General features: G+C 41.1%; 2 protein-coding genes across 2 annotated transcripts in view; one reads left to right on the top strand and one right to left on the bottom strand.

Moving 5' to 3' along the window:
• Window positions 1-27,197, bottom strand: part of TG (thyroglobulin) — a 200,145-nt gene that overhangs the window by 49,019 nt on the left and 123,929 nt on the right. The gene's annotated exons all lie outside the window — the stretch shown is intronic.
• SLA (Src like adaptor) lies at window positions 648-26,570 on the top strand. The gene is made up of 8 exons (XM_067531594.1): window positions 648-758; window positions 5,934-6,027; window positions 12,048-12,147; window positions 16,117-16,203; window positions 17,618-17,721; window positions 19,053-19,184; window positions 22,638-22,770; window positions 24,180-26,570. Exons 2-8 carry the CDS (start codon window positions 5,949-5,951, stop codon window positions 24,397-24,399), a joined length of 855 nt encoding a protein of 284 aa, XP_067387695.1. The 5' UTR covers window positions 648-758; window positions 5,934-5,948; the 3' UTR covers window positions 24,400-26,570.

The following is a 27,197-nucleotide window of genomic DNA, read 5'->3' as shown; positions in this document are numbered from 1 at the left end:
TTTAATTAATTACTTGGTATAATGCAGTCTGAGATGTTGAGATGAAAAAGTGCTCTGTATTGAGGCTTTTGGTCAACATTGTTTGTTTGTTGTAGTCTGCTCAAAAACATTAAATATTTTGCAACAGGAGTGGGCTATTGTTTGGAGCAAAGGGCTGAGAATAAAAGAGGGTCTTGGGATCTAATCTGGCTGAAGCCATTTGATCATGGACAAAGATTTGTGCTTCATCCTGCCTCGTTGAAGATCTAGAAAAGGCAGGACCTTACAGAAAACAAGCCATGGGCTTTGGAGGTTGAACTTATTGGATAAACACATTAAGAAAAAAAGAACAGTACTTTATGTATAACTAGCATAAAATACTATTTTAAAATACTATTATACATTTATAAATTATAAACTACTACTATAGGTTATTTTGCTCATTTTCATTATGTGATCAAACACACCCTAGTGTAAAATATTCAAAATCTCCGTTTTCCACAGCCCACAGAGAAAAAGTGTCACCGAGAACTTGAATAGTGACAGGAACCACATCTGCTGCAAACACTTCATGCCTTCCTTATTTCTCACAGAGGAAGTATGCGGCTGATTTGGCAAGTGCCGTTCTACATGATAGGGTGAAGTTCACAACACTCTCATTTGGCTGGCTGCTTCTCGACCTGATCAGCTAGACACCCCGGGCAACATGAAAACGCTATCATGCCTGCTGCTTTTCTGAAACGTCCAGCAAACTGGAATACCATGCTCAGCGTTTAAAGGTAATCATTGCTCTCACGCTTTCAGGATAGCATTTGCTGCAAACTGGGCCAAATCTTCCAGTCCTTATTCATACCAAAGGCAGTTTTGTCCCAGTAACCAGCGCAGGATTTGAACTTTAAATATAAAGAGCCATCAAAGATAGAGATACAAAAGGTCCATTCGATCCTCCAGTGTCCCTCCTTGCTGCTAGTGTTTGTAAATATGAAATGAGTGTAAATTATATATTTCTACTGAAAATTTTAAAATACAAGGAGAGAGATAGAGAGATGGCCAATGGCAAAACAAATATTCACTTGCAATAACCTATGAGAAACATCACAGTTACAACAGCAGATTTTTTTTTTAACTCAAATTGTCAGAGGTTGGCAAATGAGTTTTCTCTGTCTTTTGCATAGAACTTGTATTTTACAATTTATGCAAGTTTATACCTATGAACTATTAGGAGTCTGACCTGAGCTTTCAAAGTGCGTGCTACAATCCTGATAGATGCAGGTACTTAACTTTTGATACATGACAGGAACGAGGGACTCATAAGGAGGGCTGTGTAAAACATAGGAAGGAAGGTACAACTAGTAAAATGAGTTGTTTCAAATGTATACATTATGGAACGAGGAGTGTCCTGAATAAAAGTGACACACCCCCTTATATTTCCCAAAGATGTGCGGGATTTAGCCACACATTTCCCATGGGCTTAATAAGAGAGAAATCCTGATTAATTCTTTGCAAATATAGGGATTTAATAAGCAGTTAATGGAGAAAAACACCCAGCATATTACAAATGATAGCCATGGAATTCCTTATTTGAAATGTGCTAGTTTGTAAGCATGTTTCTTGGAGCACTGAGATTAGTCATGTTTTTGCTTTGCATCTCTTGGGCATTCTGAATATATCTTTGAAAAACCTCCTGGAAAGCAGACTAATTTCAGATATGCAATGCTAATTTAGATACCCCAACATGACATTGTCTGGAAAATAGATAGAGTGTGTGAAATAATTGAATGGTACATGCATTTAGAGCCAAATTTAGATCCATTTCTGCAGGTGCATATATTTAGTGCAAAGCTGCACTCTCAATGATTTGGGCCCACAGTGTAGGTTGCGACCCCAGTTCTTCAATGGCCTGACCTCTGTGCCTATACGGAGCCCTGTTGAAGTCAATGGGGCTCTGTTTGGCCCCATGTGCAGAGCTCATTGCAGAATTGGGGTCATAGCCCTTTAGGTTGGAGGTCTAGGTTGGATATTAGGAAAAAGCTTTTCACTAGGAGGGTGGTGAAGCACTGGAATGGGTTGCCTAGGGAGGTGGTGGAATCTCCATCTTTAGAGGTTTTTAAGCTGTGGCTTGACAAAGCCCTGGCTGGGATGATTTAGCTGAGGTTAGTCCTGTCTTGAGCAAGGGGTTGGACTACATGACCTCCTGAGGTCCCTTCCAACTCTAATATTCTATGATTAAATACCTGATTTATGGGTGTAATCAAGAACAGAGAAGCCAAAGCAACCTGAATTGTGCTTCCATACAATGGTGGCTACAATTATTAGCACTCATAAAACTGCATATGTACATACGTCAGGGTGGCTATGGAGCTGGGACTGAATATGCAGCTCTTATGGTGAAATTCAAACTTTTGTTAAAGCCTGAGTAATTGGTCTCTGTGTGGGGAAAGTCACCCCTAAACCTGCAGACAGACTAAAGGGTGTCAATGCAGCCCCTCAGAGGCTGCCATTCCTACAGGTTGAAATAAGCTTGATACACAAGTTTGACAATGTCATGAAAAGGACTTTATGACAGGAGTGCCTGCAATAGCAGGGAACTGGACTCTATGACCCAAGAGATCCTAACTTACAGCTCCAGCAACTCCACTTCTCAGGGCAGGATTTTGGCACACTGGAGCCACATAAACATAATCGCTCCTTATCCCACATCCAGCAGGCCTCTCTGCACCATCCTTTTTGGGACTGGCATAGAAATCTGCTAATATAGCATACAGGGGATGCAACTCTGTGTGTTTGCTCTGCTTATATACCAAACTTTCACAAGGTTTGCATGGTACATAATGCCTTGAGTAGACTTTCCATTCTTGGGTGAATTTCAGCTAACCAATAACAGTTTCATAGGCATTTAGTTAGACGACAGAGAATTTTCTACCGGTGCACGCTATATGCAAAATTCAGGAAAAATATCATTGTATCTTGATGCAATGCACTGCATGTAAGTGCATATTGCTTATCTGCACAGTCCACTCATGTACCAAAGAACCATTTATTTAGATGGTCACTCTTTATTTAGATGAATTAAATACGACAGAAGGCTGCTACCCATAAACTCTAGACTCCATTGACTTTACTTCAAAATACAGCTTAAGAGCAGCGGTACAACCAGTGAGCAACTTGAAAACACAAATATGTTCCCCTTTGAACAGTTCTCCACCTGAACAGCTCCCTTCCCATTTTCAAATGCCTGGGAGGAAAGACGAGCTTTGCAACATGCCCTGAAGTGCACGGAACGCACTGTTACTCTGGCTAAGTGCATGATGGCAAACTATATTGTTTGCCAAATGAACTGAAGTCCAAGGGCTGCTCTTTGCACTTTGGATAAGTGAATTGTGGGAAAGAGTCACAACTTTTCATTCGCTTCTCAGACTATTTATTTTAAGCAACAGTCATTAGTGGCAGTGGATTTTAATATGGAAAATGTCATGAAGATATATTTAAAAGAGTAGCTGTGGTGACATAAAAACCCTAACTGTAACTGAATGAATGCACAAAAATTTACTTTTTAATTTTCTAAAGGCCAGATTCTGCCACCTTTAGCCTCACTGAGCAATTACCCAACTATGTGAATAGTCCCACTGGTCTCAGAAGGGGTACTCATGGAATAATGTGAAAACTAGGACAAATGGAAAGTACTATATTAAGGAAGGAATAATCAATTGCGCAAATACAAAATGGGAATTGACTGCTTAAGAAGGAGTACTGCAGAAAAGGATCTGGAGGTTACAGTGGATCACAAATTAAACAAGAGCCAACAATGTAATGTTGCTGCAAAAAAAGCGAACATCAGTCTGGGCTGTATTAGCAAGACTGTTGTAAGCAAGACATGAGAAGTAATTCCTTCACTCTACTCAGCACTAATAAGGCCTTAGGTGGAGTACTGTGTCTAGTTCTGAGCACCACAACTCAGGAAAGACGTGGACAAATTGCAGAGAGTCCAGGGGAGAGCAATAAAAATGATTAAAGGTCTAGAAAACATGACCTGTAAGGAGAGATTGAAAAAACTGGGTTTGTTTGCTCTGGAGAAGAGAAGACGAGTGGGGACACGATAACAGTCTTCACATATGTAAAAGGTTGTTATAAAGAGAAAGGTGATAAATTGTTCTTCTTATCCACTGAGGAGAGGACATGAAGTAATGGGCTTAAACTGCAGCAAAAGAGATTTAGGTTAGACATTAAGAAAAATCTGCTGACTGTAAGAGTAGTTAAGCATTGGAACAAATTATCTCAGAAGGTTTTAAAATCTCCATCTCTGGAGGTTTTTAAGAACAGTTAGATAAACACCTGTCAAGGATGGTCTATGTAACACTTAGTCTTGTCTCAGTGCAGGGAACTGGATTAGAGGATGTAGCGAAGTCCTTTCCAGTCCTACATTTCTACAATTTTAATAAGGATGCAGAATCTGGCCATATTTTCTTAGCTTCAGGCAACTGTATGCTCTGCTAACGTGCACATTCAAGAGGTATATTCATGACTATGCACTAAAGTCTTACATATAGCTCAGGTGAATAGTTTTCATCTCCAAAATTTGTAAACCTGAACACACTGCATATTTTAATGTGGAGTTTAAGCAACACAGCTCCCACTGAAGTGAATGGGAGTCATGAGACTAAAAAGTTTTAGAGGTTGAGAGATTTAGGGTAAAATTTTCATAAGAGCCTAAGTGACTAAGGAGTAGAAATTACTGGGAATTTTTCTATGGTTTTCTGTTGGAAAATGCTGATTTGTCAAAACAGAAACTTTTAATGTAAATGTACCAATTTCAATGAAACTTTCACGGAGAACTCTCAGGTCCAGGATGGAATTTCTGGTCAAAAGGAGAGAATATCTAAATCTAGCCAATTGTGAGTATGGGCAGCAGACTGTGGCCCCAAGGTTTAAGGTGTCTTTGAAATACCTATGGTAGACAAGATAGATTAAATCAACTTTTTCTGCACAGTTCACAGACTGTTTGGTAAATACAGTAGGCACTGTGCTATCGGATTTTGTTAGGGTAAATGCTGTCAGTTTCTCAGAGTAACAACCGGAAAGAGATAAAAATCATCTGATTTTAGGTAATGGTGTCAGGACATTTTGTTTTGTTGCTATTTTAAAAAAGGCATTGCTTAACTATTCCGACTATGAAACTAGGCTGTAACATAAGCCAACCTCTGACTAATGGTGGTTCTATTCTATTCAGTACTAGATAGGTTCTTATACCAGGTCATGAAAAAATTTTCTATATAGGGTTTAGAAGGAACTTTTCCTATGAGCAAAAAGTTCCATAGCTGCCCACTAGTCTTTCATGCATCTTCCTCTGAAGCATTTTGTACTGACTATTGTCAAGACAAGTACTGGACAAGATGGATTTTGGTCTCATCCAGTTTGACAACTCTATCTTACAAAGGGAACTTGCAGGATCTGAAAATTTTTGAGCCAGTCTTTTTTTTTTTTTTAAGTTTCTTTGAGCAAATTACAGTGATACCAGAATTGTATCAAAAGGAAACTGCCAAAAAACTCTGCCTGTATGTAGCAACGAAACATCAAAACCAGCATTGGCAATAAATACGTCAATCTAATCAATTTCTCCATCACTTCAGGACTCCAAATGTTAAGAAGTACATACACTCATAAAATAAATGAATGTTTTGCTGTGACTTCCTATTGTGCTAAGGTAGTGGTAATGGAAACTTTTGCTATGTACAGTACTTCTTAGCAACTTCCCTAGTTGTGGTTTTCTGCTATTCCCCTGATAAAAGCACCAAAGTGGTGAGAGTTTAGCAAATAGATACAATTTTCAAATGCACATAAAGCATCAACTTTCAAAAGCCAACTGTATAAAAACCTGAGTCTGAAATTGGGTCATTTTTATGCATCAGCACAGCAGGTGCTATTCTCCATCCTTTTTAATGTCTCCTTTGTTTTAGTTCTGAAGTGTGTTGATGAAAATAAAGAGAGCAATGGGAAATACTATGAAAACGACAAGCGCTTCGGCTGAAATAAAGGTGCCTTCCCAAACTGGTAAGCGCTTTTTAATTTCTTTGAGGAAAAAAGTTACAGGCAAGCACATAGTACATTCATATAGGCATTTTCATTCACTCGTCTGACATATGAAAAAGTATACTTAATGCAAGAATAGAGGTAAACTGTATAAGGTGTTTACTTTTATGCAAGTTAGAACTCATTCTCTGAGCCCTGGTCTACACTAACCTGGTGATTCGGCGGTAGTCGATAGGAGTTACGCAAGCAATGCAGAGTAGCTTGCGTAACTCCCGTCGACTGCTGTGCTTCCCTTCTGCACGGTGTCTTCACTGCATTGCGCCGATGGGAACCGCGTTCCTGTCGACGCAGCGCTACGCTACTCGAGGGGGTAGTTTTACTCAGTCGACTTCCTGATCGATTGAGCGGGTCTACACTGACACCTCAATCGATCCAGAAAGATCGATCTGGTGGTGGCGACTTTGCCGCCGTCAGTATAGACATACCCTAAGTCTTTTTTTTTTTTTTTAAATAATTTTTAGAAACGATTGCCCTTCAGTAGCACCCTTTAGAATGAGCTTCCAACAATTCAGGAGGCTCTAACCTTCTCCATAAACAAGAAATTGCACACTTGGTGTGTTTCCTGTGGATATTTTATACAACCTGTTCCCACATTTTGCTTTGCTCTGGTTTTATTGGTTTTAACCCAAATCTGAGAATCCTCATAATTCTGCACTCAGACAAATCATTTCAAACATTTGCACCAAAACTAATAAATAGCCAACTCTTCATGCTGCTAAGAGTTATATGAAGGAATGACACATTTCAAGGACTGCAGCTATCAAAGAGTGGGGTAAGTTGTCAACTGGCCCTATATATAGACACAGGAAAAAACTGTGTAAGGCTTCCCACTATGTGGCCTGGATTGTGAGTCTGAGTGGGAAGAGGAAGAGACTCGTGGGATTGCTACTCCCCATCACAAGCAAGTAGGTTGGGAATGGGCAGAGCTCATATGCCACAAAGTGCCAGCCAACTGGCACAAGGAGGAAATAAGCTAGCCTTATAAAGTGATGCAGCAAATTAATTCCCCTCTCTCCCCATGTGCAAGAGAGAAGGGAAAGAACTATGCCTAAGTCACCTTCAAGGATGGCCCAACTATGTGACTCAGGGCAAGGGATCAATCTGGCCAAGAGGGGCAGAAGCTCCAGCACTATTTTTAGCATGAGCCAAGGACCAGTACTTCTAAATTATTGATGTTTCGGGAAGCTGAATAGCTCAGGGATTGGTAATGGCATAAGGAGTATTTTTCTTGAAGATCCCCAGTTTAAATCCAGTTTAGACTGGTATTTACTGAAAGTTGTTACTATGAGATGGCTTGGTTCGTGACCTATGTGAAATATATTGAAAATCTCAGTCCCAGTCTTCGCGGAGGTGTCCAACTTCCATTGTTGGTCTTCCCAACAGAAAACAAGAACTGCAAGGCCTTGAAAACTGACCTATTCTTTCTCTCGTAGTCATGGTTGGCAGACAGGGTAGGGTGGTGAAATTTGCAATGTTCATGCTCATGTTGTTCTTGTTCTGAGGCTAAACCCAGGACTTTAGGGCGTGATCCAATGCCCACTGATGTCAATAGAATTCTTTCCATTGACTGAAATAGGCATTGGAGCAGGCCCTTTGTCTCTATGGCTGTCAACCCAGAATCTTTCAGACAATAAATTCACATTGCCAAATACTGAATTTCTCCCTCAGTCCGTCAGAGGATGTTTTAACGGAAGAAAGGTTTCAGGATTTGGTCCACAATTTTATAGCATTTTAAATAATTTGGAAAAGAAATTTCATCCTGACTCTCTTCAGTAATGCTGAAACTGAAGGAATGAAATAGAAGGATAAAGGAAAACACACAAGAGGAAGGAAAGGCAAAGCAGACCACTAATTTGAGTCTGTTCTGCAGTGATAACTCTTATTTTGTTGTCTGCTCATTAGTTTTTCCTCCCGTTCAGACCCGTACTCAAGTCACACCCCTACATTTTCTCTCTGCCTTGTTTTAGTGCTAGCTCAGTGCACAAACAACAGAGGATCTTGTATTTTAAGTGCAACACTAAGCTAGGAGTATTACGTAAGTGGCACTATCCTAGCAGGCACCTCTGAGTCACAATTCCTCCCCTGCTTCCTCCAGCCAATACCTGCAGGACGTTGCCAATTGAGCTATGCTAGCCAGGATGCAAGGGCGTGGAACCCAACCTCAGCCCATTCTCCGCCCCTTCCTGCCGTCTTATTCCAGGGAGGGAATCAGCTGGTGTCTATGCAGCCAACACAGGGGCATTACGGGTCTTGTGCCCCTTACTTCCAAATATGGCTGCACAGTTTAAGTCACAAGCTGGCCTGTATTGAGCAGGCTAAGGGGATGTCTATGCTACAGCTGGGATTAAGCCTCCCAGCCAGGGACCACATACTTGTGCTAGCAGGACTTGAACTAGCATGCTACAAATAGCGGAGTGGACACTGCAGCAGTGGCGGAGGCTTGGGCTAGCCACCCAAGAAGGGACTCAGGGGGTCAGGTGGATCCGAGCTCGTGTGGCTTATCCAAGCTGGTGCTGCAACATCTCCCCAGCTATTTCTAGTGTGCTGTTGGCGTGAATCCATCTGCCCAGCCTCAGAGACTTGCTCCCAGCCGCAGTGTAGATGTACCCTAAAGCACTGCATCTTTAGCTTCATGCCTCACAAGACACCCAGGGGATATAGGTATCTAAACAGCCATGCGCCTTGTATTCTGGCATAAATACTGTAGAGAGAGCACCTGATTTAGTGGAAATAACTGTTGTTAGGTTTTTTCCTCTGTAACTGTTGGACTGTTCCATTTTAGAGATTTCTTATATCACTTATAAACTGCTAAGGAGTGGGTGGGTTTCAAAATTAGGTTTTAGTTTGACATAACCAAAAGCTTGTTGGGTGGGGCACGGTCAACTGTGTCAGATCCTTCCAGAGCTTAAATTTGGGGTAGAAGGGTGGAATGTGTGGTCCCTGCACTGAAGCACCAGTATTTGATGTAGACAGTGGCAAACCTGAATGTGATTTTGGTTTTGCAAAATCAAAACTCAGGAAGGTTTGGATTCAGATTTAATTTGACATGGAACTCCAATGTTCATGAAGTGGGGGAACAGCTGGAAGGGTTCAGATAAATTAGGCTATTTTGTACCATCTCTAATGTAAACACAGGCACTCTAAAAGATAACATTTGCCTGGATGTAGCTGGTGTTATGATCATGCCCCATGTTCAGAACTAGAAAATTAATGTGCAAAATTGAAACAAAAACAGAAGATAAAAGTATGTCAAGTAATTACAGATCCTGCAGTCTAAAGACAGAATAACACATCCACTGATGCATAACAGAATGCAATCCACCATGTAAGCAAGCAAGAAGGGCTGATAAGAACAGTTGGTTTTCCACTGCATATCTCAGTATGGAAACTAAACCTTGTATAAATAGCTTCATGAGCTTAAAATGTGATACTAAAATACTTTCATAAAACGTGACCAGTTTAAGGAAATGCCATTTCATTTAGAAATGGCACCTCAAACGCTCCAGTTACTTGGCTTCAGTAGCTCAGGGAAGCAGCATGTATTTTCTTTCAGTGTATTTTTCCCATATAATTTATCTCCTTGCATTTATTTCTCTGCCATTCCTGAAAAGGAGTCTACGTTTCGCAGATTGTTTAGTCCAATGTACACTAATTGAGGTCTAGTCAGACTAACCAACAAGGCAGTCTTTCACAGACACAGGGATTTGTGAACTTCTGTTGAATAACCGAAAGGTAATTTGAAGCCCATTCAGCTCTGAGTCTCTTTTTAAAATTATACAACATATCAAGCATGCTACATTACGTTAAAAAGTGGGAGTTGATCCAAGGGCACGTCCTGGGAAACCCACCCCACTTAATTCATTGGCACAGCTCAAATGAGAGGCTTCTGACACTATTCATACACATGCATCATGTTGTTGATCAATATATTCCTCCTTTACAGCCTGATTCTATAAGTCCCTATGCAGAAGGATTTTTGTGCAGAATCTTTTAAAGGGTATCCTTAAGAAACCTTACTGCTACTAATTACCTAACAGAGCTACTTCCATGAGTGAGGGTTTACAGGGCCAAACTCTTATTGAATAGCAATCTGTCCTTCACTGAAGCAAACCCAAGTATATCCACTAAACAGATCCCCTCTCCCCTGGGCTATAGCATGAGAACAAACATCCATCCAAAACTGATGTAGAAATTACTTATTTTTTACATTTCTTTTAACCATCTCGCTAACATTTTTTCAATTATTTTCATTCCAACAAGGTACCCCACCTGCCAGCCTCATTAGTAGAAGAATAAGAATAACCCTCTTCTCCTTCAAATCCTTCTTTCTCAAAGCACACTACTTTTAGTTAGCCTTCTGGTGACGTTATTAATGATCATTATGATGAATTATTTGTAGTGTGGTATTGTTTAGGGCTCCAGCTCAATTCCCTCCTGGCCTACATTCACAATGCTGGCCCCAGATTTTAATACCTTGCCTGTGTTAAAAATGATCTGAAGAGGAATTAGAAAGAAACAGACACAGCAGGAAGTGTGTGCATGTGTCGCACACGCTTGTAATCTCCCTTCTCCATTCCCGTACTGCACTTTGTTTATTGTAATCCTTTTCTACGTTAAGTTGAACTGGGACAGCAAGTGCCACAGGACAAGGAGCTGACTGTTGTCCTTCAATAAAGACTACGGTCACATCAGCATTATTGGAAAAGACGTCCAGTAGCTGTCATTTAGGAACACTGGGTTTGAGGCAATCCCCATTACAGCAAATGGGCACAAATTGTCTCTGCCAGGCCCAGCAGAGGCTGCTATGGCCTGGGCAGGGGGCATAGGATTAGCCCAAAGAGAGGGCAGGCAGTGTGTTTGTACCACCATCACCCTCGCCAGATATTTTGCCAGAGAGCCATTTTAAAGTGTTGTCACGGCTCAAATGGAAGCCACAATGTACTGTGATGTGTCATGCTCTCTCCCCACTGCACCTATTAGTACTTTTCCCCTCAGTGGAGGAGGGGCTGCAGTTGCCTTCCATTGCCTCAACCTTCCTCCAAACAGAATTTCCACCACTGAGCAAACCTGCACTTTAGGGTATGTTAGAAAAAGGCATCAAGCCCGATATCTGCACTGTAGAATCCCCACTAAGCGCTCGATCCGAGGAAGCGCTGAGCAGCCTCTCACTGGGAGTTGTACAAGCTCGGTACCTTTTGGGTTCAGCCTTCTGAAGATGTAACTTCAGATCCTGCAGCTTTACGTGCAGTATGATTCCGGACTGGTGCAGGATGTTCCCTACCAACTTCCTCCTTTCTGACCTCAGTTCTCAGAAATATATTTGCACATGAATGAGCAAACCACATTAATTTACTTTTCCTTTTTTTAAAATGAAAAAGCCTATGTCTGCCATCCCCAAAACAGCTGTAGTGGGGGGAGGGGGAGCGGCAGTAGAAGAGCCAGGCAGCCCATTAGTTACCCAGTCTAGTAGTAAACCATAAACGGAATAGGAAGGGGACATTGATTTTCTGGTTTCCTATTATTTTATGAAAAGTTCCCCCTCTTGCTATACTTGAGCTAAACTATTTTTGTACTTTTGAAAATATCAGTAAAGACGTATAATGCAATGAAACCAACACACGCCTTTATCTGATATAATGCACCTGATCATCTGCATTACTCAAATTGTAATTTAAACCATTCACGCATAGTGGTATTATTCAAATGAGGTCATTTCCTAATACTGGGCGTATTTATTCATTTTGCGACTTTCAGAGTGAGTCCCTTTTTTACATATGGTAATTATTAGGCAAGGTCAGTCTGCAGGAGCTTTTGCCGAATTAGAAGTAAATAACTTAAAGATATACAAACTTACAGATGCAGATTCAGCTCTTATTTACACTGGTGTACAGTAGGTTTTGAGGGTAACTTTTTCAAGACATCCATGCTAGCTACGAATTTTATTATCCTTTAAAAAAATGACATTTTCATCTTTTCCCTAGGTCAGGAGAGCGAAATCCTTGCTGTCCTCTGTGATTATCCCTCCCCGGATATAAGCCAGCCAATATTTCACGTAGGAGAGAAACTACGTGTGATATCAGAGTAAGTTGTTGGTTTTTTTTAAATTTGCTCCCAATACAGCTGATGTGAGATAGGGAATAGCTTCTGTTTTATGCATTTGATGCTAGATGGATGCTGTGGTTTTTGTTTTTATTGAACAGGAAACTGTTCAAGGCCTATTGCTGCTGGGAAAGTGGCTTATTCCTCATTGTGCAGTTCTAGATAGAGCGCCTCCTTTCAGGCACTCACAAGCACTCACAAGATGGAGCCCCGACTCCCACTGGGAACTCAGGCCATCCATCACCTCACAAGATTGAGTGATAGGGCTTTCCAGGTGTCGAGTCAATGTACAAGGCCCAGTTCTGCAATGTGGACTCACCCTGCACGACATAAAATGGGATTACTTGCATGACACTGATTGGGCTTTGGATAGGCATTTGAGTACTTAACCAAATTGAACCGAATTTTAGAATTGGGAAGGAAAAAAATACTTTATCTTTATCCAACATTTTCCCATAGGCTGAAGGTCTTTGGATACTAGAGTCCTGTTTGGACCCTCAGATAGAGATTACTCTGAGTCATGAATTTCAGATCTGGATCCAGATCCTACTCATCACTTTCTCAGAGTTCTGAGGGATGCAGACTTGGAGGTCCCATTCCGACCCTTCTCTAGTGTATTACAGACACACAGACAGTCAGTCCCACACACAAAGACATACAGAGCCAGATCCTCAGCTGGAATAAACTGAAGTCAATGGCCCTGATGATCACCTACACCACATGTCAGAAGTAGTGGAGAGTGGCAGCTAGAGGAAGTTGGCTGTGGTTCTTTGAGCCTTGTCCACCCAATCCTGACAAAAATTAGAGAAGTAACTGGTCTCCTATAAAACTCATCAGCGGCACAAGGACCTTATAATGCTGTCAGGATAGTGGTGCTCTGTCAACCATTCCCCATCTGGACCACACCCTGCCCCAGAGGTCCCATAAAGAGTAGGGCATATCAGGGGAGTGTCCCTGGACTAGCAGGTGGAAAAGCTGCTTCCACCAGCTTTCTGATGCCAGAATATTTCCCTATGCAAAGGTAATTCTCCATCAGTGACTGCTGGCCATTTAAAGTCCAATTTATGTTGTGTAAATTGTGTTAAACGGTCTTAACAGACTGGAAATTCCAGTCCAAAGTAGCTATGCTGATTTACGACAGCTAAGGATTCTGCCCATAATATATATATGTACTGTACATATGCTGCATATACCATACAGGGCAGTTTAATAATTAATATTGAACTTTGTTTAAAAGTTATATAGCACATATTTTTGTTTGTATGTTTGTCTGTCATGTAGTGATCAAGAACTTATCCCAGTAATCAGCAGGTGCTGAAGTAAGCATTAAATGGAACTTTCTCTTCCTGTTTTGATTCAGCTATAGCGCAAGGAAAAAAAAAAACCCTTGCAATTACTAAGTAAATAGACAACTCCTCTAAACGGAGGGTCTATTCTCCCCACTGGGGTATATGTGGCTGTTAATAGATGCTGTGTGTATGCATAGACTAGCAGGAGGTGTAGACTCTCTCAGGTCATTCAAGAAAAATACTACACCAAGAAAGAAAAGCACGGATGGTAGTTTGATCAGAGCAACAGTGACCAGGAAAGCTGCCATATCAAACTTAGCCCTTTCATGCTGCATGCACTGCTCCTTCTGTATTATTTTTCTAAGCCTTTTCTTCAAATAACTATGTAAAAAGGACACAGTTCACAAGGAATAATGCTGAAATCACCATACTCACTTGTGATGCAAAACTTTGTTGGTAATCATCTGCATGAGTCAGGGCAGCAATACAATAAATAGAATCTACTCAGAGTAGATTACCTGTCATGGTCACTAGCAACTGGAGATGGTTAACAGTGTTAGGAAAGACTGGCACCTGTGAAGGTATAAGGGAGACCATTCAACTGAGATCAGAGGCCAGCAGCTGGCTGGCTTACTGACTGGTTGATTAACCCTGCCGGCTGGGAAAAAACTGCTGATCCTTATCAAAGGAGGAACAGGAAATGGAGGGAAGGCACTGTGATACCTCCTGGAGGCTGGAGCTACTGCTGGGAGAAACTGCTCCCAGAAACAAAAATGGACAGAAGGGAGACTGTGGAAGTCCTGTTATCAGAAGGCTCTGAGGCAAGATCCAGAAACTTTGGGTTGAGGAACTTATGGAGGGTGAGGGACAGATCTGTTTGCTGAGGAGACTTGAAATCAAAAGAAAAAGAAACCACAACAGCTGACCCTGCTGAAAACCACCTTCCGTGGATTGGGTGAGAAGGTTCCAGGCAGAATTCCCCCAGAGAGGGTGCTGGCTTAGCAAAAGCAAACCTGGGTCCAGCTGGAAAAGTGTGCTATAAAACAGGCCCCAATCTCTGAGACCCCTCGGCCCGCTCACTCTCTGGACATCATTCATTAGGGGCGGAGTTAACTCAGGATGGAGATCCTAGTTTGGATAAAAGAAGAAATAGGAGGCTTTACTCATGAGAGACCTTTTTTCTGGGCAGGGTTAGAAATGTTTGGGTTTTGAGATTGAGGGTTTTTAACAAAAATAAATTATTCTTGGTTCTGGATGGATAATAAGAGGATATGTGAAAATACCACCAGCAAAGCTGTTCTCATGGTGTGTTTTAACTCAAATGGAAACAGGAAGTCCCATGTATTTCACATACAAAACACCCAGAGCCTTGATTGACAGACTTGATTGATGCAGGCAATTATCCGAGTTTGGGGGTGTTTACTGAACCAAACTGAACCTCCATCACTGTTGCTCACACATGACAGTACTAAGTGTGTTGAAAATGGGGACCTCTTGCTTATTCTCATTGGGTTCTAGTCACTCCCAGTATACACACTCTGGGTTGGATCCTAGGCTGGTGTAAACTGGTTCATCTCAGCTGATTTCAACAGAGTGATGCTGATTTACACCAGATGAGGATCTGGTCCATAAGAAATGCAGCACTAGAAATCAAAGCAGAGCCCAATGCTGACTTTCACTCTATGTAGACATTGGGAGGAACTGCGCCACAAAAGAACATTCAAATTGCATGCAGTTCTCAGTTGCAATACCAGATACAAAAATTAAAAAAACAAGGTGAAAACACAACAAGGGTGGTTATCATTTCTGTAATCCCTTCCAATAACGACCTAAGCTTCACACCATGCCTGTGAAAAGTATTATTACTATTGCCTTCTAACAGATTGGGAAACTGAAGCACAGGTAATCAAGGGCTTGTCTTCAGGTACAGCTGCGACGCGTTCGTGAAGAAGCTACTATGCCGACAGGAAAGCTTCTCCGTTGTTGTAGCTAATCCATGTCCCTGAGAGGCAGTAACAGTGTTGGCAGGAGAAGCTCTTCCATCACATAGCACTGTTTATATGGGGGGTTAGGTTGGTATAAAAATGTCACTCCGCGGTATGGGTTTTTCACACCCCTGAGTGACATAGTTATACTGATAAAGGCCTGTAGTGTAGATCTGGCCTAAGTGATTTGCCCAAGGTCACAAAGAAAGTGTGATGAAGAGCCAAGAAAAGAACCCAGGTGTCTTGACTCCCAGTTCTATGCTCTAGCCACCAGGCCATCCTTCTATTCATTAATGCCTGATCTGCAGTTCATTGAAGTAAATGAAAAGATTCCCATTGACATCAATGGGCTGTAAATCTAGTCTCCAACTAGACTTTACTAATGCTTTATTCCTAACTGTAACACAGACTACAGAAACAGGTTTCACTACTTAAGCAGCAAATGGATTAATATTTAGCTTATTTCTGTGGCCAATTTAAACTACAATGTAGCAAACAGTGAGATGTAGAAGATGAAATAATATAAACAAAAGAAATGTAGATCTATGTATGTTTCTGAATACTCAGTTTAGTTAACAAATATTGCATGTTAGCCCATTTTCTGCTTTAACATGTTTCTAAAATGAAGGCAGGCTCCCCAAAAACATTTGACCATACCCATCTTCTTGCTTTGACAGTGAAGGAGGTTGGTGGAGAGTCCTTTCCCTCACTACGGGTCGAGAAAACTATATTCCAGGAAAATGCGTAGCAAAAGTTTACCATGGGTGAGTACATGCTTTCTCCATTGAGTTGGTCCTGCTTTGGGCAGGGGGTTGGACTAGATGACCTACTGAGGTCTTTTCCAACCCTAATATTCTATGATTCCAAAACTACAGGTGCTGTTATTTCACATATACTATAGTTTATAGTATCAAGCTTTCCTCCTTAATGAGGGACCTTAGGTACAATCATAATTAAAATATATAACAACCACCATCACCAACAGCCTGGTAGAAAAATCTATGCTAAGCAGAGATGGCCTGAATTAAATATCTACATCTGAGTTCCTTTGAACTTCGGGGATATTTCAATCCAGATCTAAATTTAGCAGCTATTTTTACCAAAGCAAAACCCCAGCTCCAAACACTCAAACTCTGAGAAACTTCTGATCCACTTTTGGATCCAAACTGTGTGGTTTGGGCCCATCTCTAATTTTATGACACTGATAAAAAGATCCAACTTATAAGACCTGGGTGAAATTCACTCCTATGCCAAAGGTCAGCACAAGGCCTATGCACTATTTAAGTCTCAGTTAAGACAATGTGATGGCTAGAGTGAGTCCCTGGGCTGGTCTTTGCACAGGGGTGAATTCCTTCCCTCATGAGGGAAAACTCAGTCAGAGATAAAACTGGAGTTCCTACGAAAAACAGACCAACTAGAACAAAAGGAGAACTTCAAAAGGTGAATGAGATATTCAAGAACTGAATCCCTGCACATTAGAAAAGATACAGAAGGTTCAGAGGTCGGTTACTGCCTTCAGCCCCAGTTGAGGAAATCCATATAAGCATATGCTCAAGTCCATCACTATTCCGAAAAGCATTTTACCTGCTTAACTTTAGGCATGTCCTTACATTCTATTGACTTCAATGGGAAATAAGCACATGCTTACAGCTAAGCCTACTACTGAAGATATCAGATACCTGATGCTAGGTGGTACAGAAAATCAGGACTCCTGGTTCTACTCTCCCACCGGTAAAACCCACTGAATTAGACTGGGTGTAAAACCAGAGTAAAGTGAGATCAGAATCTGGCCTAGCATATGCAGAATAATTACACCTTTCTTTGTCCCTGGGTTAATAAATGTGGGTAACTTGGCTGACAACAAAAAAAAGGTTTCATTATTTACACTCAGTGACTTTAACACTAGTAAATATTAGTGTTTCAGATTAATTGAGCTTGAAGGGTTTTGCCCTCTTATATGAATTCAGTGAACTCAATGAAATTACTGGCCTGAGTGAGAAGAGCACGATTTGCCCCATAAACTGAGGAAATATGCATGGGAATAGTTAAGAAAGTAACTGCAGAAGGTTACAGGGTCATTTTTGCAGTGACTTTTCTGGCTAGTCCTGCGCTTTAAGAGCCACATGCTGCACTCTTTCACACCCATGTCATTCTAGAATTTCTTTTCCTGTTTTACAGTTGGTTATTTGAAGGGCTGGGAAGAGAAAAAGCAGAGGAACTTCTACAGCTTCCCGACACCAAGGTTGGCTCCTTCATGGTTAGAGAGAGCGAAACTAGGAAAGGTGAGAAAACATACCATATTTCTCCCCAGTCTCAGACTGAGGCATTTCCTTTCAACTGGGCTTTCTATAGCTCTTAATTCTCTGCCCTTTTTACTTTATGTATATCAGTCCAGAATCCTAAACTATATGTAATAAAAAAAAAAACCATCTCACACGGTGCAACATCTTCACCAATCACCTACATAACAAGCAGCGCTGGAAGCATGGAAAACAATGGCTTTGGAGAATTCTATAATCATTGGTACATACAAAACATTATTTAAACATTTTTTATTTATGCTGTGGTAGCACCCCAAATGCCCCAAGGTCACGAGACATTTCAAACAGAGAGGAAGACACAAAGGGTCCACAAAGGGTGGGTGAAAGGATCCCTCCCATTGCCTTGGTCCACAAACATATACAAAGATGGGAGTGTGTGGAAAGGTACATAAAAATACATAAAGAGTGGCTATTTGCACTTCTTATTTAGTTGTGTGGAGGGGTTGTTTTCTTTTAAAGTAAGCACTTGAAATTTTCTTCTGACCATCCTTCCACCGCCAGACTAGCTGATCAGAAAAAATCCCACCCCCGTCCCCCTGGGAAGTTTTGTCTTTTTGTCAAAAAATCAAAACCTAAAACATTTCAGCCAGAAAACATTGATTTGGCTGGTGCCTCATGGGAGTTGTGTTGTGAGTATCCCGTGCCCTCGTTCTTCTCTATGGCCTGGTCTCCAAGGCCATACTACATCTCCCATGAAGCTCAATGGTGTCCTCTATGGTTGAGCAATGCATCACGGTATCCCTGGCCACAGTATTTCATGAGAGTCTGGCTGTGTGGGGGACAATTTTTCCGTTTTAGTATGTGTTTGTGTCCAGTTGTCCTCCTGACCAGGTAGCTCCAATATAGGGTTTCCAAAATGCAGAGTGAAGAATTAAATGAGAAAAAATCCTCAGAGCTCTATGGAAAGACAGCTAGGGGAGGAGATTAAATAAAAAACAAAGAGGTGGGATTTTCAAAAGTTCCTAAGGAATTTAAGTGCCCAGCACCTAACCCCCTTGGGCCTTTTTGAAAATCCTACCAACAAGCATAAAGGAAAAATTGCTGGAGATTTAGAGTGAATCACCATCAGGCTATCACCAAAGCCCACCTGCTCCCTCTGTCTATATTTCAGATTTCTAAATCAGGAAGGTCACTTAGCTTTTTCAAATCCTCCAAGGGCACCCTTGTTAGTATGTCACCACATTTCAGAGCTGGTCTGATTTTAGTCAGCAGCAACAGAAGTCTGTGAAATGCGCCTTTGTTTTCCTTGGAGTTTGACTACTTGATGTCATTTGGTTTTCCTGTTTCTTCAGGATTATATTCATTGTCAGTCCGGCACAGGCAAGTGAAACATTACAGGATCTTCCGCTTGCCAAATAACTGGTATTACATCTCTCCACGGCAAACCTTTCAGTGCCTTGAGGACCTTGTGAATCACTATTCAGGTAAGCCCTTTGAGGCTCTGTGTAACTGCAGGAACACAATATGTTTCACGAGCAACTGTAAAATATTGTACAGTGCCTAGCACATTGGGGTCCTGGGACATGACAGGATATTGGGTGCTACCATAGTACAAAATAATAATAGAGAAATTTGGCTTCTGCTCTGGTTTTTTTTTTTACTTCACTTTTTCCCCCTTCATATCTCCCCTGTTCCTCCATTATTAATACAGCAGAAAGAAAGACTACAGCTCAGCTGACTACTGGCAGTACAGATAGACAAAGCCATGTTAAATGAAACCAAGCTCTGACATGGTTACAGCTAACATTGTTCAATGTAGCGACACAAAAACATTTCCCCCTGAAATGACTGTATTACACCTTGCTCAATCCTACCACACTTGTATCAGTGCATGCTGGGAAAATTACTCGGTTACTCTATTGTAACTTAGCTGCTTAGTCCTGGATTTTTTTAGTGCAACTCAGAGCAAATTTGACCTAAGAGACCAAAGTTGGTGTAATCATTATGGACTAAATTCTGATCTCAATTATACTGATGTCAGTCCAGAGTAACTGCACTGGTTTTAATGGAGTTACTCCAGATTTATGTCAGTACAACTCAGATCAGAAAGAAGCCTTATATCAAATACCGCAGTTAACTAAGTGCTGCAATGATATCATATGGAAACCAGAAAGACTTAAAATGAAAGAGGAAAGAGAATTGGAATAAATTAATCACACCATACTGGAGAAGAATTGTGGTTCTAGTATTTCAATTACTAGCAACAATGAAAAAATTTAAAAGGCGTGAACCCACAATATTTGCATAATGCTGGGCAAATTGAAATACAGGGTATTGGCCAAAAACGCTTCTTGTAAGTAAGGAAGAAAAATGTTCTGTTTAATGATGTGTATGGTTTATATAGAAATGTGATAAAAGGAGTTTTGAGACCAGTTTGTGGAAAGTAGTAGTAAACTAGACAGGATACTGATCTCTTCTCTGAAATGTAGTCAGTTTACTTTTCCCTTTTTTTAAAAAAAAGTATTTCTCTAAAGGAAGAATATGAGAATCTGAAACGTAAAATGATCAACATCATTTTCATCCAGATATTGTGGATTATAGGTCTTTCTCAGTGACTTTTCCCTCTCTGAGAATATGCAAAATTCATAATGAAATAAGTGTATGGAATAAAACAGCATCTACCAATTATATGGTGCTTTTCATTGGCCCAGGTTAGAGCAGTCAGGGGCACAGCTCTACTTTGTGCATCGGAATATTTTACAAGTGTTCATAGTGGTGAACATGTATTGATGCTTTGGTTGGGTAAATTACACGTGATGGACCTGATTGTCTGCTGCTTTGTCTCTTACATAGTCACGTACAGCAGTGCAGAGTGAGAGCAGAGTACGTATAAGCACTATCCAATCAGAATAGTTGCATAATACACCCATTTTGTACTCATTTAGCAGAGGTGAAAAGGAGGACTGTCCAGTGGTTAGTGCATTGGCCTTGGACCAGGGAGACCCAGGTTCGAATCCCTGCTCTACCACAAACTGTCTCTGTGACTTTGGGCAAGTCAGTCTCTCTATGCCTCAGTTGCCCTCCTGTGAAATAGGGATAATAGTCCTCCTCCTCCCACCAGGGTTTTGTGAGGATAGATGCTTTAAAGATGATGAGGATACATGCTTTAAAGATGATGAGGTCAGGTAACAGATGCTATACAAATACCTCAGATAGTGACTATGCAAGAGGCAAGGCATAGGCAAAATCAGGCTCTTTTTCTCCAAATCAATACCCCCTTTTTGTCTGATACACCCAATCAGAGCCCACATTCTTCTCCATAACCGTAGCACGCTATGTGATATAGGGTGTGTCTGAATACCAACTCTTTAACAACATAACTAAATTAAAAGTTTCATTATACATGTTCAAACTATGCTAAAATTCTGGATGTGCTCATCTCAGACAGGAAGCTAACTAGGAACAAAACTAAGCTTTCAAGAAAAAGGCATAGTTAACAACTTGAAAAGTGTATATTTCAATCCATTCTGCCCCTGACCACTTTACTGCCTACCATAATTGCCACAAATAGATCTGTTTTTTACTCACCATGGTTGATATTCACCCCCTGAGCCCGAAGCCAGCACAAGGTCCAAGCACTACTTAGGTCTGGTCTACACTTACCGCGGATTTCAGCGGCAGTAGATGGGAGATATGCAAGCTACGTACAGTAGCTTACGTATCGACCGTGGATTTCCTAACGTCTACCTACTGCAGCATCCCCACTGCGCTGCAAAGATGGGAAATGCCTTCCTGTCAACGCAGGACCACTCTTCTTGCCGTGGTGGATTACCGGTGTCGACCTCCGGGTTTGATTGAGTGAGTCTTCACTGCCGCTCAATCAAACCCACAAAATAGATTCTGCACTGCCGGCGGTGCAGCCGGTAGGGTAGACATACTTTTAGATTCTCAAAATAGGGCTTAAGTGGGAGGTAAGTTGTGCACAGGCCTCTTGTGGCCTTATACTCTGGGGTATCTAAGTATTTATGTTCAGTGCCAATGTGGACACAAGAACTAATGGATATAAACTGGCCATCAGGAAGTTTAGACTTGAAATTAGACACAAGTTTCTAACCATCAGAGAAGTGAAGTTCTGGAATAGCCTTCCAAGGGGAGCAGTGAGGGCAAAAAACCTAGCTGGCTTCAAAACTGAGCTTGATAAATTTATGGAGGGGATGGTATGATTGGACAGCCTGGTTTGACAATTGACTGATCTTTGACTACTGGTGGTAGATATGCCAATGGCCTGTGATGGGATGGGTTTAACTGATTGCCATAGTTGGGGTCAGGAAGGAATTTTTCCCCAGATTGGCAAAGGCTCTTGGAGGTTTTCGTCTTCCTCTGTAGCATGGGGCACGGCTCACTTGCTGGTGGATTCTCTGTACCTTAAAGTCTTTAAACCATAATTTGAGGACTTTAATAATTCAGTCATAGGTCAGGGGTCTGTTACAGGAGTGGATGGGTGGGGTTCTGTGGCCTGCGTTGTGCAGGAGGTCAGACTAGATGATCATATTTGTCCCTTCTGATCTTAGAGTCTATGAGTATCATTAACAGAAAAGGTGTGGTTAGTGCTCAAAAGACTGATGCCCTCCACAGTTACAGTGGAGTTATAACATTGTAAAAACTGAGTTAAGCAAGATGAGAATTAGGCCCAAAGATAACTAGGAGCATGTTACAATAAAAGGCCTAGTAACAAAGAACAAAACCACCTGAAACTGTATGCCATAATGCCCCCAGCAATTCAACAATTGTATGCCACAGTGCAGAGGGTCTAAATGACTATCCTACTTACCGCACCCATCTCCAAGAACATTTAGTGGAGAAAACATTGGTGCTGGAAAATGAGAAGCTATTGTGCAATATTGGATAACTCATCCTGTATTGGTTCCTTCATTCAGAGGTACCTGATGGTCTGTGCTGTATCCTTACAACACCCTGTCTTACTCAGTGTACTAACAACAATGCAGTGAGGAACCAAGAACCTCCTGTGGTGATGAGGAACAAAAACTTCAACTGGAAAAACATTCACAGGTACCACATCTTCCATACAGCATCACAGTCTACAGATTTATTTTCAGCATGTTAAATATATATTTGCCATTATAGAAAATAATAAGCAGCTATTCACTTCTGCTGAGGTCAATACTAAGCCTTAAGGCTGAAATTTCGCAAGCCGCTGAGGGCATCGTAACATGGGAATTGGGCATCCAATCTCTCAGATGATGGAACATTTTAGTCTAAGTGTTCACGGATGCAAATTTTGGTGCATTTAACTACCTCCAAGGGTTCTTACTGGCAAATATAGAGTTGCTATGGGTAACATGGTTGACAATGAAGTCTGCAAAAGATATTCCCCCAATAAAGATGTTTACACCAGCTAAGAATCTGGCCCACTATATCTAAGAATGAATCCACATAATCAGAAAAAGCTCCAATTTGCCCAGATTGCAGCAGTCTATCTCAGTAGCAACACTGGTCACCATGAACACATTATCCCAGAGTTCAGGTCTCTGCATTGGCTCCAAATTTAATGCAGAGCCCAGTCAAAGGTATGTGTCATGATATTCAAAGCCCTCCATGGGATTTGTAGTACCATGAGTGGAACTGGAGAAAGACGGTCAGGCTCCAGGAGGGAGACAGTTTGGCATCACACCTAGCAAGCGTGAAAAATTGAGACAGGAGGTGGGGGGTAATAGCACCTATATAAGAAAACCCCCCAAATATCGGGACTGTCCCTATAAAGTCAGGACATCTGGTCACCCTAATTACACCAGAGGCTGAGCGAAGTGCTTTCAAAACATGCCTTCAGCATAGAACACTGGCCTCTAGGCATGCTCTGCAGAGATTTCTTTCCTACAACTGGAGCTGATTGCAGCTAGATTTAGCTACCTAAGAGATCACCTTTCCCTTCACAACTTGATCCTACCATGACAGTTACTTTCCACCTGGCCTGTGACACTGTTGACCAGTGTGGGAGAGGTTCATGAAAGCATGGAGCTGGGCTTGGACACAGGAAGCTACTCCCACAAGAAATAAGAATGACCACACAGAAATAAATCAATTTCAGAAAGAAATCCACAACTCATTTCTTCAATTTAGCCTTCCCTCAATAAGCTATTCAGCCCCCTCCTCTCCTCAAAACAACCTCATTCACTTGCACATACAGACAAAACCTCCACACTACTCAGGCTATTTCTCCTAGAAGCTGGAAAGAAAGAAAGAAAGAAAGACTGTAATTCATTTTCCTGTATTTTAAATACATCAAGCTTCCTCAGATATTTCTGTGATGAGGGGACATTTAAGGAAAGAGATGAGACACAGAATTGATCACAATCAGCTATGAGCCAGGAGTTGTTTCTTTTATGCAACAATGTAATTTTATGAAACTAGTAAATCCAGTAGATGTATCTGAAACATTAAGCATAATTTTTTTTTTAAAGGCTGCAGGCAAGTAACGAAGAAACTGAAAACACACTGGCCATGGATGATTCCTGCCTCAGCTACGGCCTCAGGGAAAGTATCGCCTCTTACATCTCCCTAGCAGGGGAGGACAACTCTTCTTTTCCGAGCAGCAGAAAGAAGAAAAGCCAGTCTCTCATATACACTGGAAGCAAACGCAAGAGTACCTTCCATTTGCCAACTCCATATTATGAAGATTGAACTTGAGACAGATGCAGTCCACAGAAAAAAAGAACTGAGATGTAAGAGCAAACCATGATCGCCTAGCAGTCCTACCACAGCTGAAAAACCCAAGCATGCCCAGCTGATGATCAAAGAGGAGATTTAAGGAAATGAATGCTAAATTAGTGCTGGCTTTGTCTTTTTCTGTATTTTAAAAGTTAACCAGATACTTAAAAAAAAAAAACAAAAAAACAAAAAAAACCATCTCGGCCCCTGTGTAAGTAAAGAACACACCGCACCTGTAATTTGCTCGTGCACAGATTATAATTTAAATTGCGAGAGGAACTCTAAATAAAGAGTGATAAAGGGAAGCAGATGACTACTCGACGAAAGGTGGAATCACCACTGCACCAAAAGCCAGAGCAAGGTTTAGGCACAACTTAAGACCCACTTGAGCCTTCATACTAAGCCTTACATTAGCACCATCCACAAGTGTGAATATCACACAGTGTTATTACAAAAGGATGTGGTTTGCTGGTCAGCACCTTTCATGCATCACTAGAAGACTCTCAGTAATAAGACTATTCTCTTCTGGATGCAAAGTTTTTTCCATCTCTGCTGCAGAGAAATCAGGAACTCCCTAGCTCCCCAAAGACCATTAAAACCCAGCTGGTATCTAGTTTCCAAGAACTGCTTTGGTGACACTGGTTCTAGACTGAATTTCACCTTCCTGGAAAAAACTTGCTCTTCACAGTGGTTTAACCCAGCTGCTGGCAATGCCAAGTGAAATCGCAAGACAGAAAAATCTTGGAGTTGTTCTTCTCAGTGAGCTAATTGGCTTCAAGTGGGTACATGAGTGTATCAGAGTAGAATTCAACAGCTCAGACCCAATCTAGTAATATACACCAGGAAGCAAAGGTTTTAAAGTGAAATGTAAAATACGTTCAGATTAGGTCCTGCAGTCATAGTGAGTTGCAGTATGTTTGAAATTTGTGTGAAAGTGCTCAGATCTCAACCTAATCTCTTGAAGGCTGCCTATATTTATGTATAATATTTATATTAATAGCTTTTTATATCTAAACTATATAATAGTTTAGCAGCAAAAGGTACCAGAGATTTTTTTCTGAACCTCTTTTCTGAAAAGGTACATGAAATAGCGATAAGAAAGGAGTTCCCAAACTTTTCACCTACATGATCCCGTTTTAATGCAGTATTTCCTGCCACGACTGCAGACAGCACGGAGGATGCCATTTTGAAGAGCAAAATGGCAGTGTCCATACAGTGCGGCCTCACGTGCACTACATGTGAGGTCGCACCCAGAGAGGATGCCATTTTGCTCTACAAAATGGCATCCTCCGCACTACGTGACCTCATATGTATGATGCAAAGGATACCATTTTGAAGAGCAAAATGGCATTCTCCATGCATTGTGACCTCACACACACTGTACACGTGAGGAGCAAAATGGCATCCTCTGCATGGAAAAGGTTGCTGCAACCCCATCAGCTGATGGCATGACCCCATTTGGGGTTGCAACCCACCGTTTGGGAACAGCTGCAATAAGGTATTACTTAAATCCATCTAGTGACCAATATAGACTGAACCATCATGGACTAGAGTATCTTCTGATGCATTTGTGTTGTTTTCTTTTTTTAATGTCTGTAAATGAGATCACAATTTGACCCTTTGAACCCTGATTCTTCAGTGCCTTCAGCTTCAGGTAGTCATTTACAGCTGTAGGAATAAAACCTTACCACCCATACCCGTGAACTGAGAATTTTGATTTTAATACATCCACTCTGCACAGGTCTAAATGACTATTCAAGGTAGGGAGCACAGGTGAATTGGGTCCTTTATGGACATCTTCTGTAGTTGCCTCTTAGCACAATCTGTGTATGTCTGTACTTTAAAGTTCTATAACAGATCGTCTGCACTAGTGATAAAAGTTCACAATGTTCTATGTAATCAGTCCATTGTCTGATTAAAAACATTTGGGAACATGAATGTAACTTACTTACAAATAGTGACCACCACAAACCAAAATGGACTTAGGAACTCCAGATGTTTCTACACTCTAATATATTGCTACTGTTCATTGTTAATGTTATTAAAGGGTCTAGCTCTTAACCAATGAAACGTATATGTGAAGCATTACCATTTTCTAAATCACATCTTCGTATTTATTCTTCATTAAAATAAAATGTAATCGCTATTTAGCTCCATGTGAAGTTTGTTGTGCATAATAAACTGAAGGATCATTAGCATATAGACGTTACAACACCCAGTCTCAGGTTACTAGCACACACCCCTCTCTGTGTATGAATATTACAAGAAAAAAAAATCAGTGTAACTAACAAGAGCCCACGTAGAATATTTTAGATATTTACTGCACAGTCATGAGCTATCAAATTCATTCTAACGAGAGGGACAAATTACATTTTCAATTATGGTTTGATGGTTGGTGCTATGAAGTTAGGATCACAAAGCACTCTCCATCCACAGCAGATCTCTCACCAATAACAATCAGGGTTTTGGACAAAGACAGAGGATAACATCTAAACTTATAGTTAGACCTGGTGTAAAACTTTCAAACTCAGCTAATTTACTTTGGACCTTAAGTCCCAGTTCCAAAGTGACTTCAGTGTATACATGTCATCAAAATTCCCTTGTCTATATCAAAGTTCCATTGGTTTAAACTAACTGATTTAGTTACTGTATGCAGTATAGTTGTATCTGTGTTTGTCCTAGGATATCAGAGAGACAAGGTGGGCGATGTAATATCTTTATTGGACCAACTTCTATTGGTGAGAGAGACAAGCTTGTCCAATAAAAGTTGG

Source organism: Emydura macquarii, unplaced genomic scaffold (assembly GCF_026122565.2).
Source record: "Emydura macquarii macquarii isolate MOO-44397 ecotype Brisbane River unplaced genomic scaffold, CSIRO-AGI_Emac_v2 contig_369, whole genome shotgun sequence".
In the NCBI taxonomy this organism is placed as follows: domain Eukaryota; kingdom Metazoa; phylum Chordata; order Testudines; family Chelidae; genus Emydura; species Emydura macquarii.
The sequence above is the reverse complement of the archived record's forward strand: the minus strand, read 5'-3'. Positions and strand labels throughout refer to the sequence as shown.

Coding starts and splice junctions, on each gene's coding strand:
- SLA (XM_067531594.1), top strand. CDS start 5,949: ATGAAAATAAAGAGAGCAATGGGAAATACTATGAAAACGACAAGCGCT. Junction 16,204..17,617: donor GTAGCAAAAGTTTACCATGG/GTGAGTACATGC, acceptor CCTGTTTTACAG/TTGGTTATTTGAAGGGCTGG. Junction 22,771..24,179: donor AACTGGAAAAACATTCACAG/GTACCACATCTT, acceptor TTTTTTTTAAAG/GCTGCAGGCAAGTAACGAAG.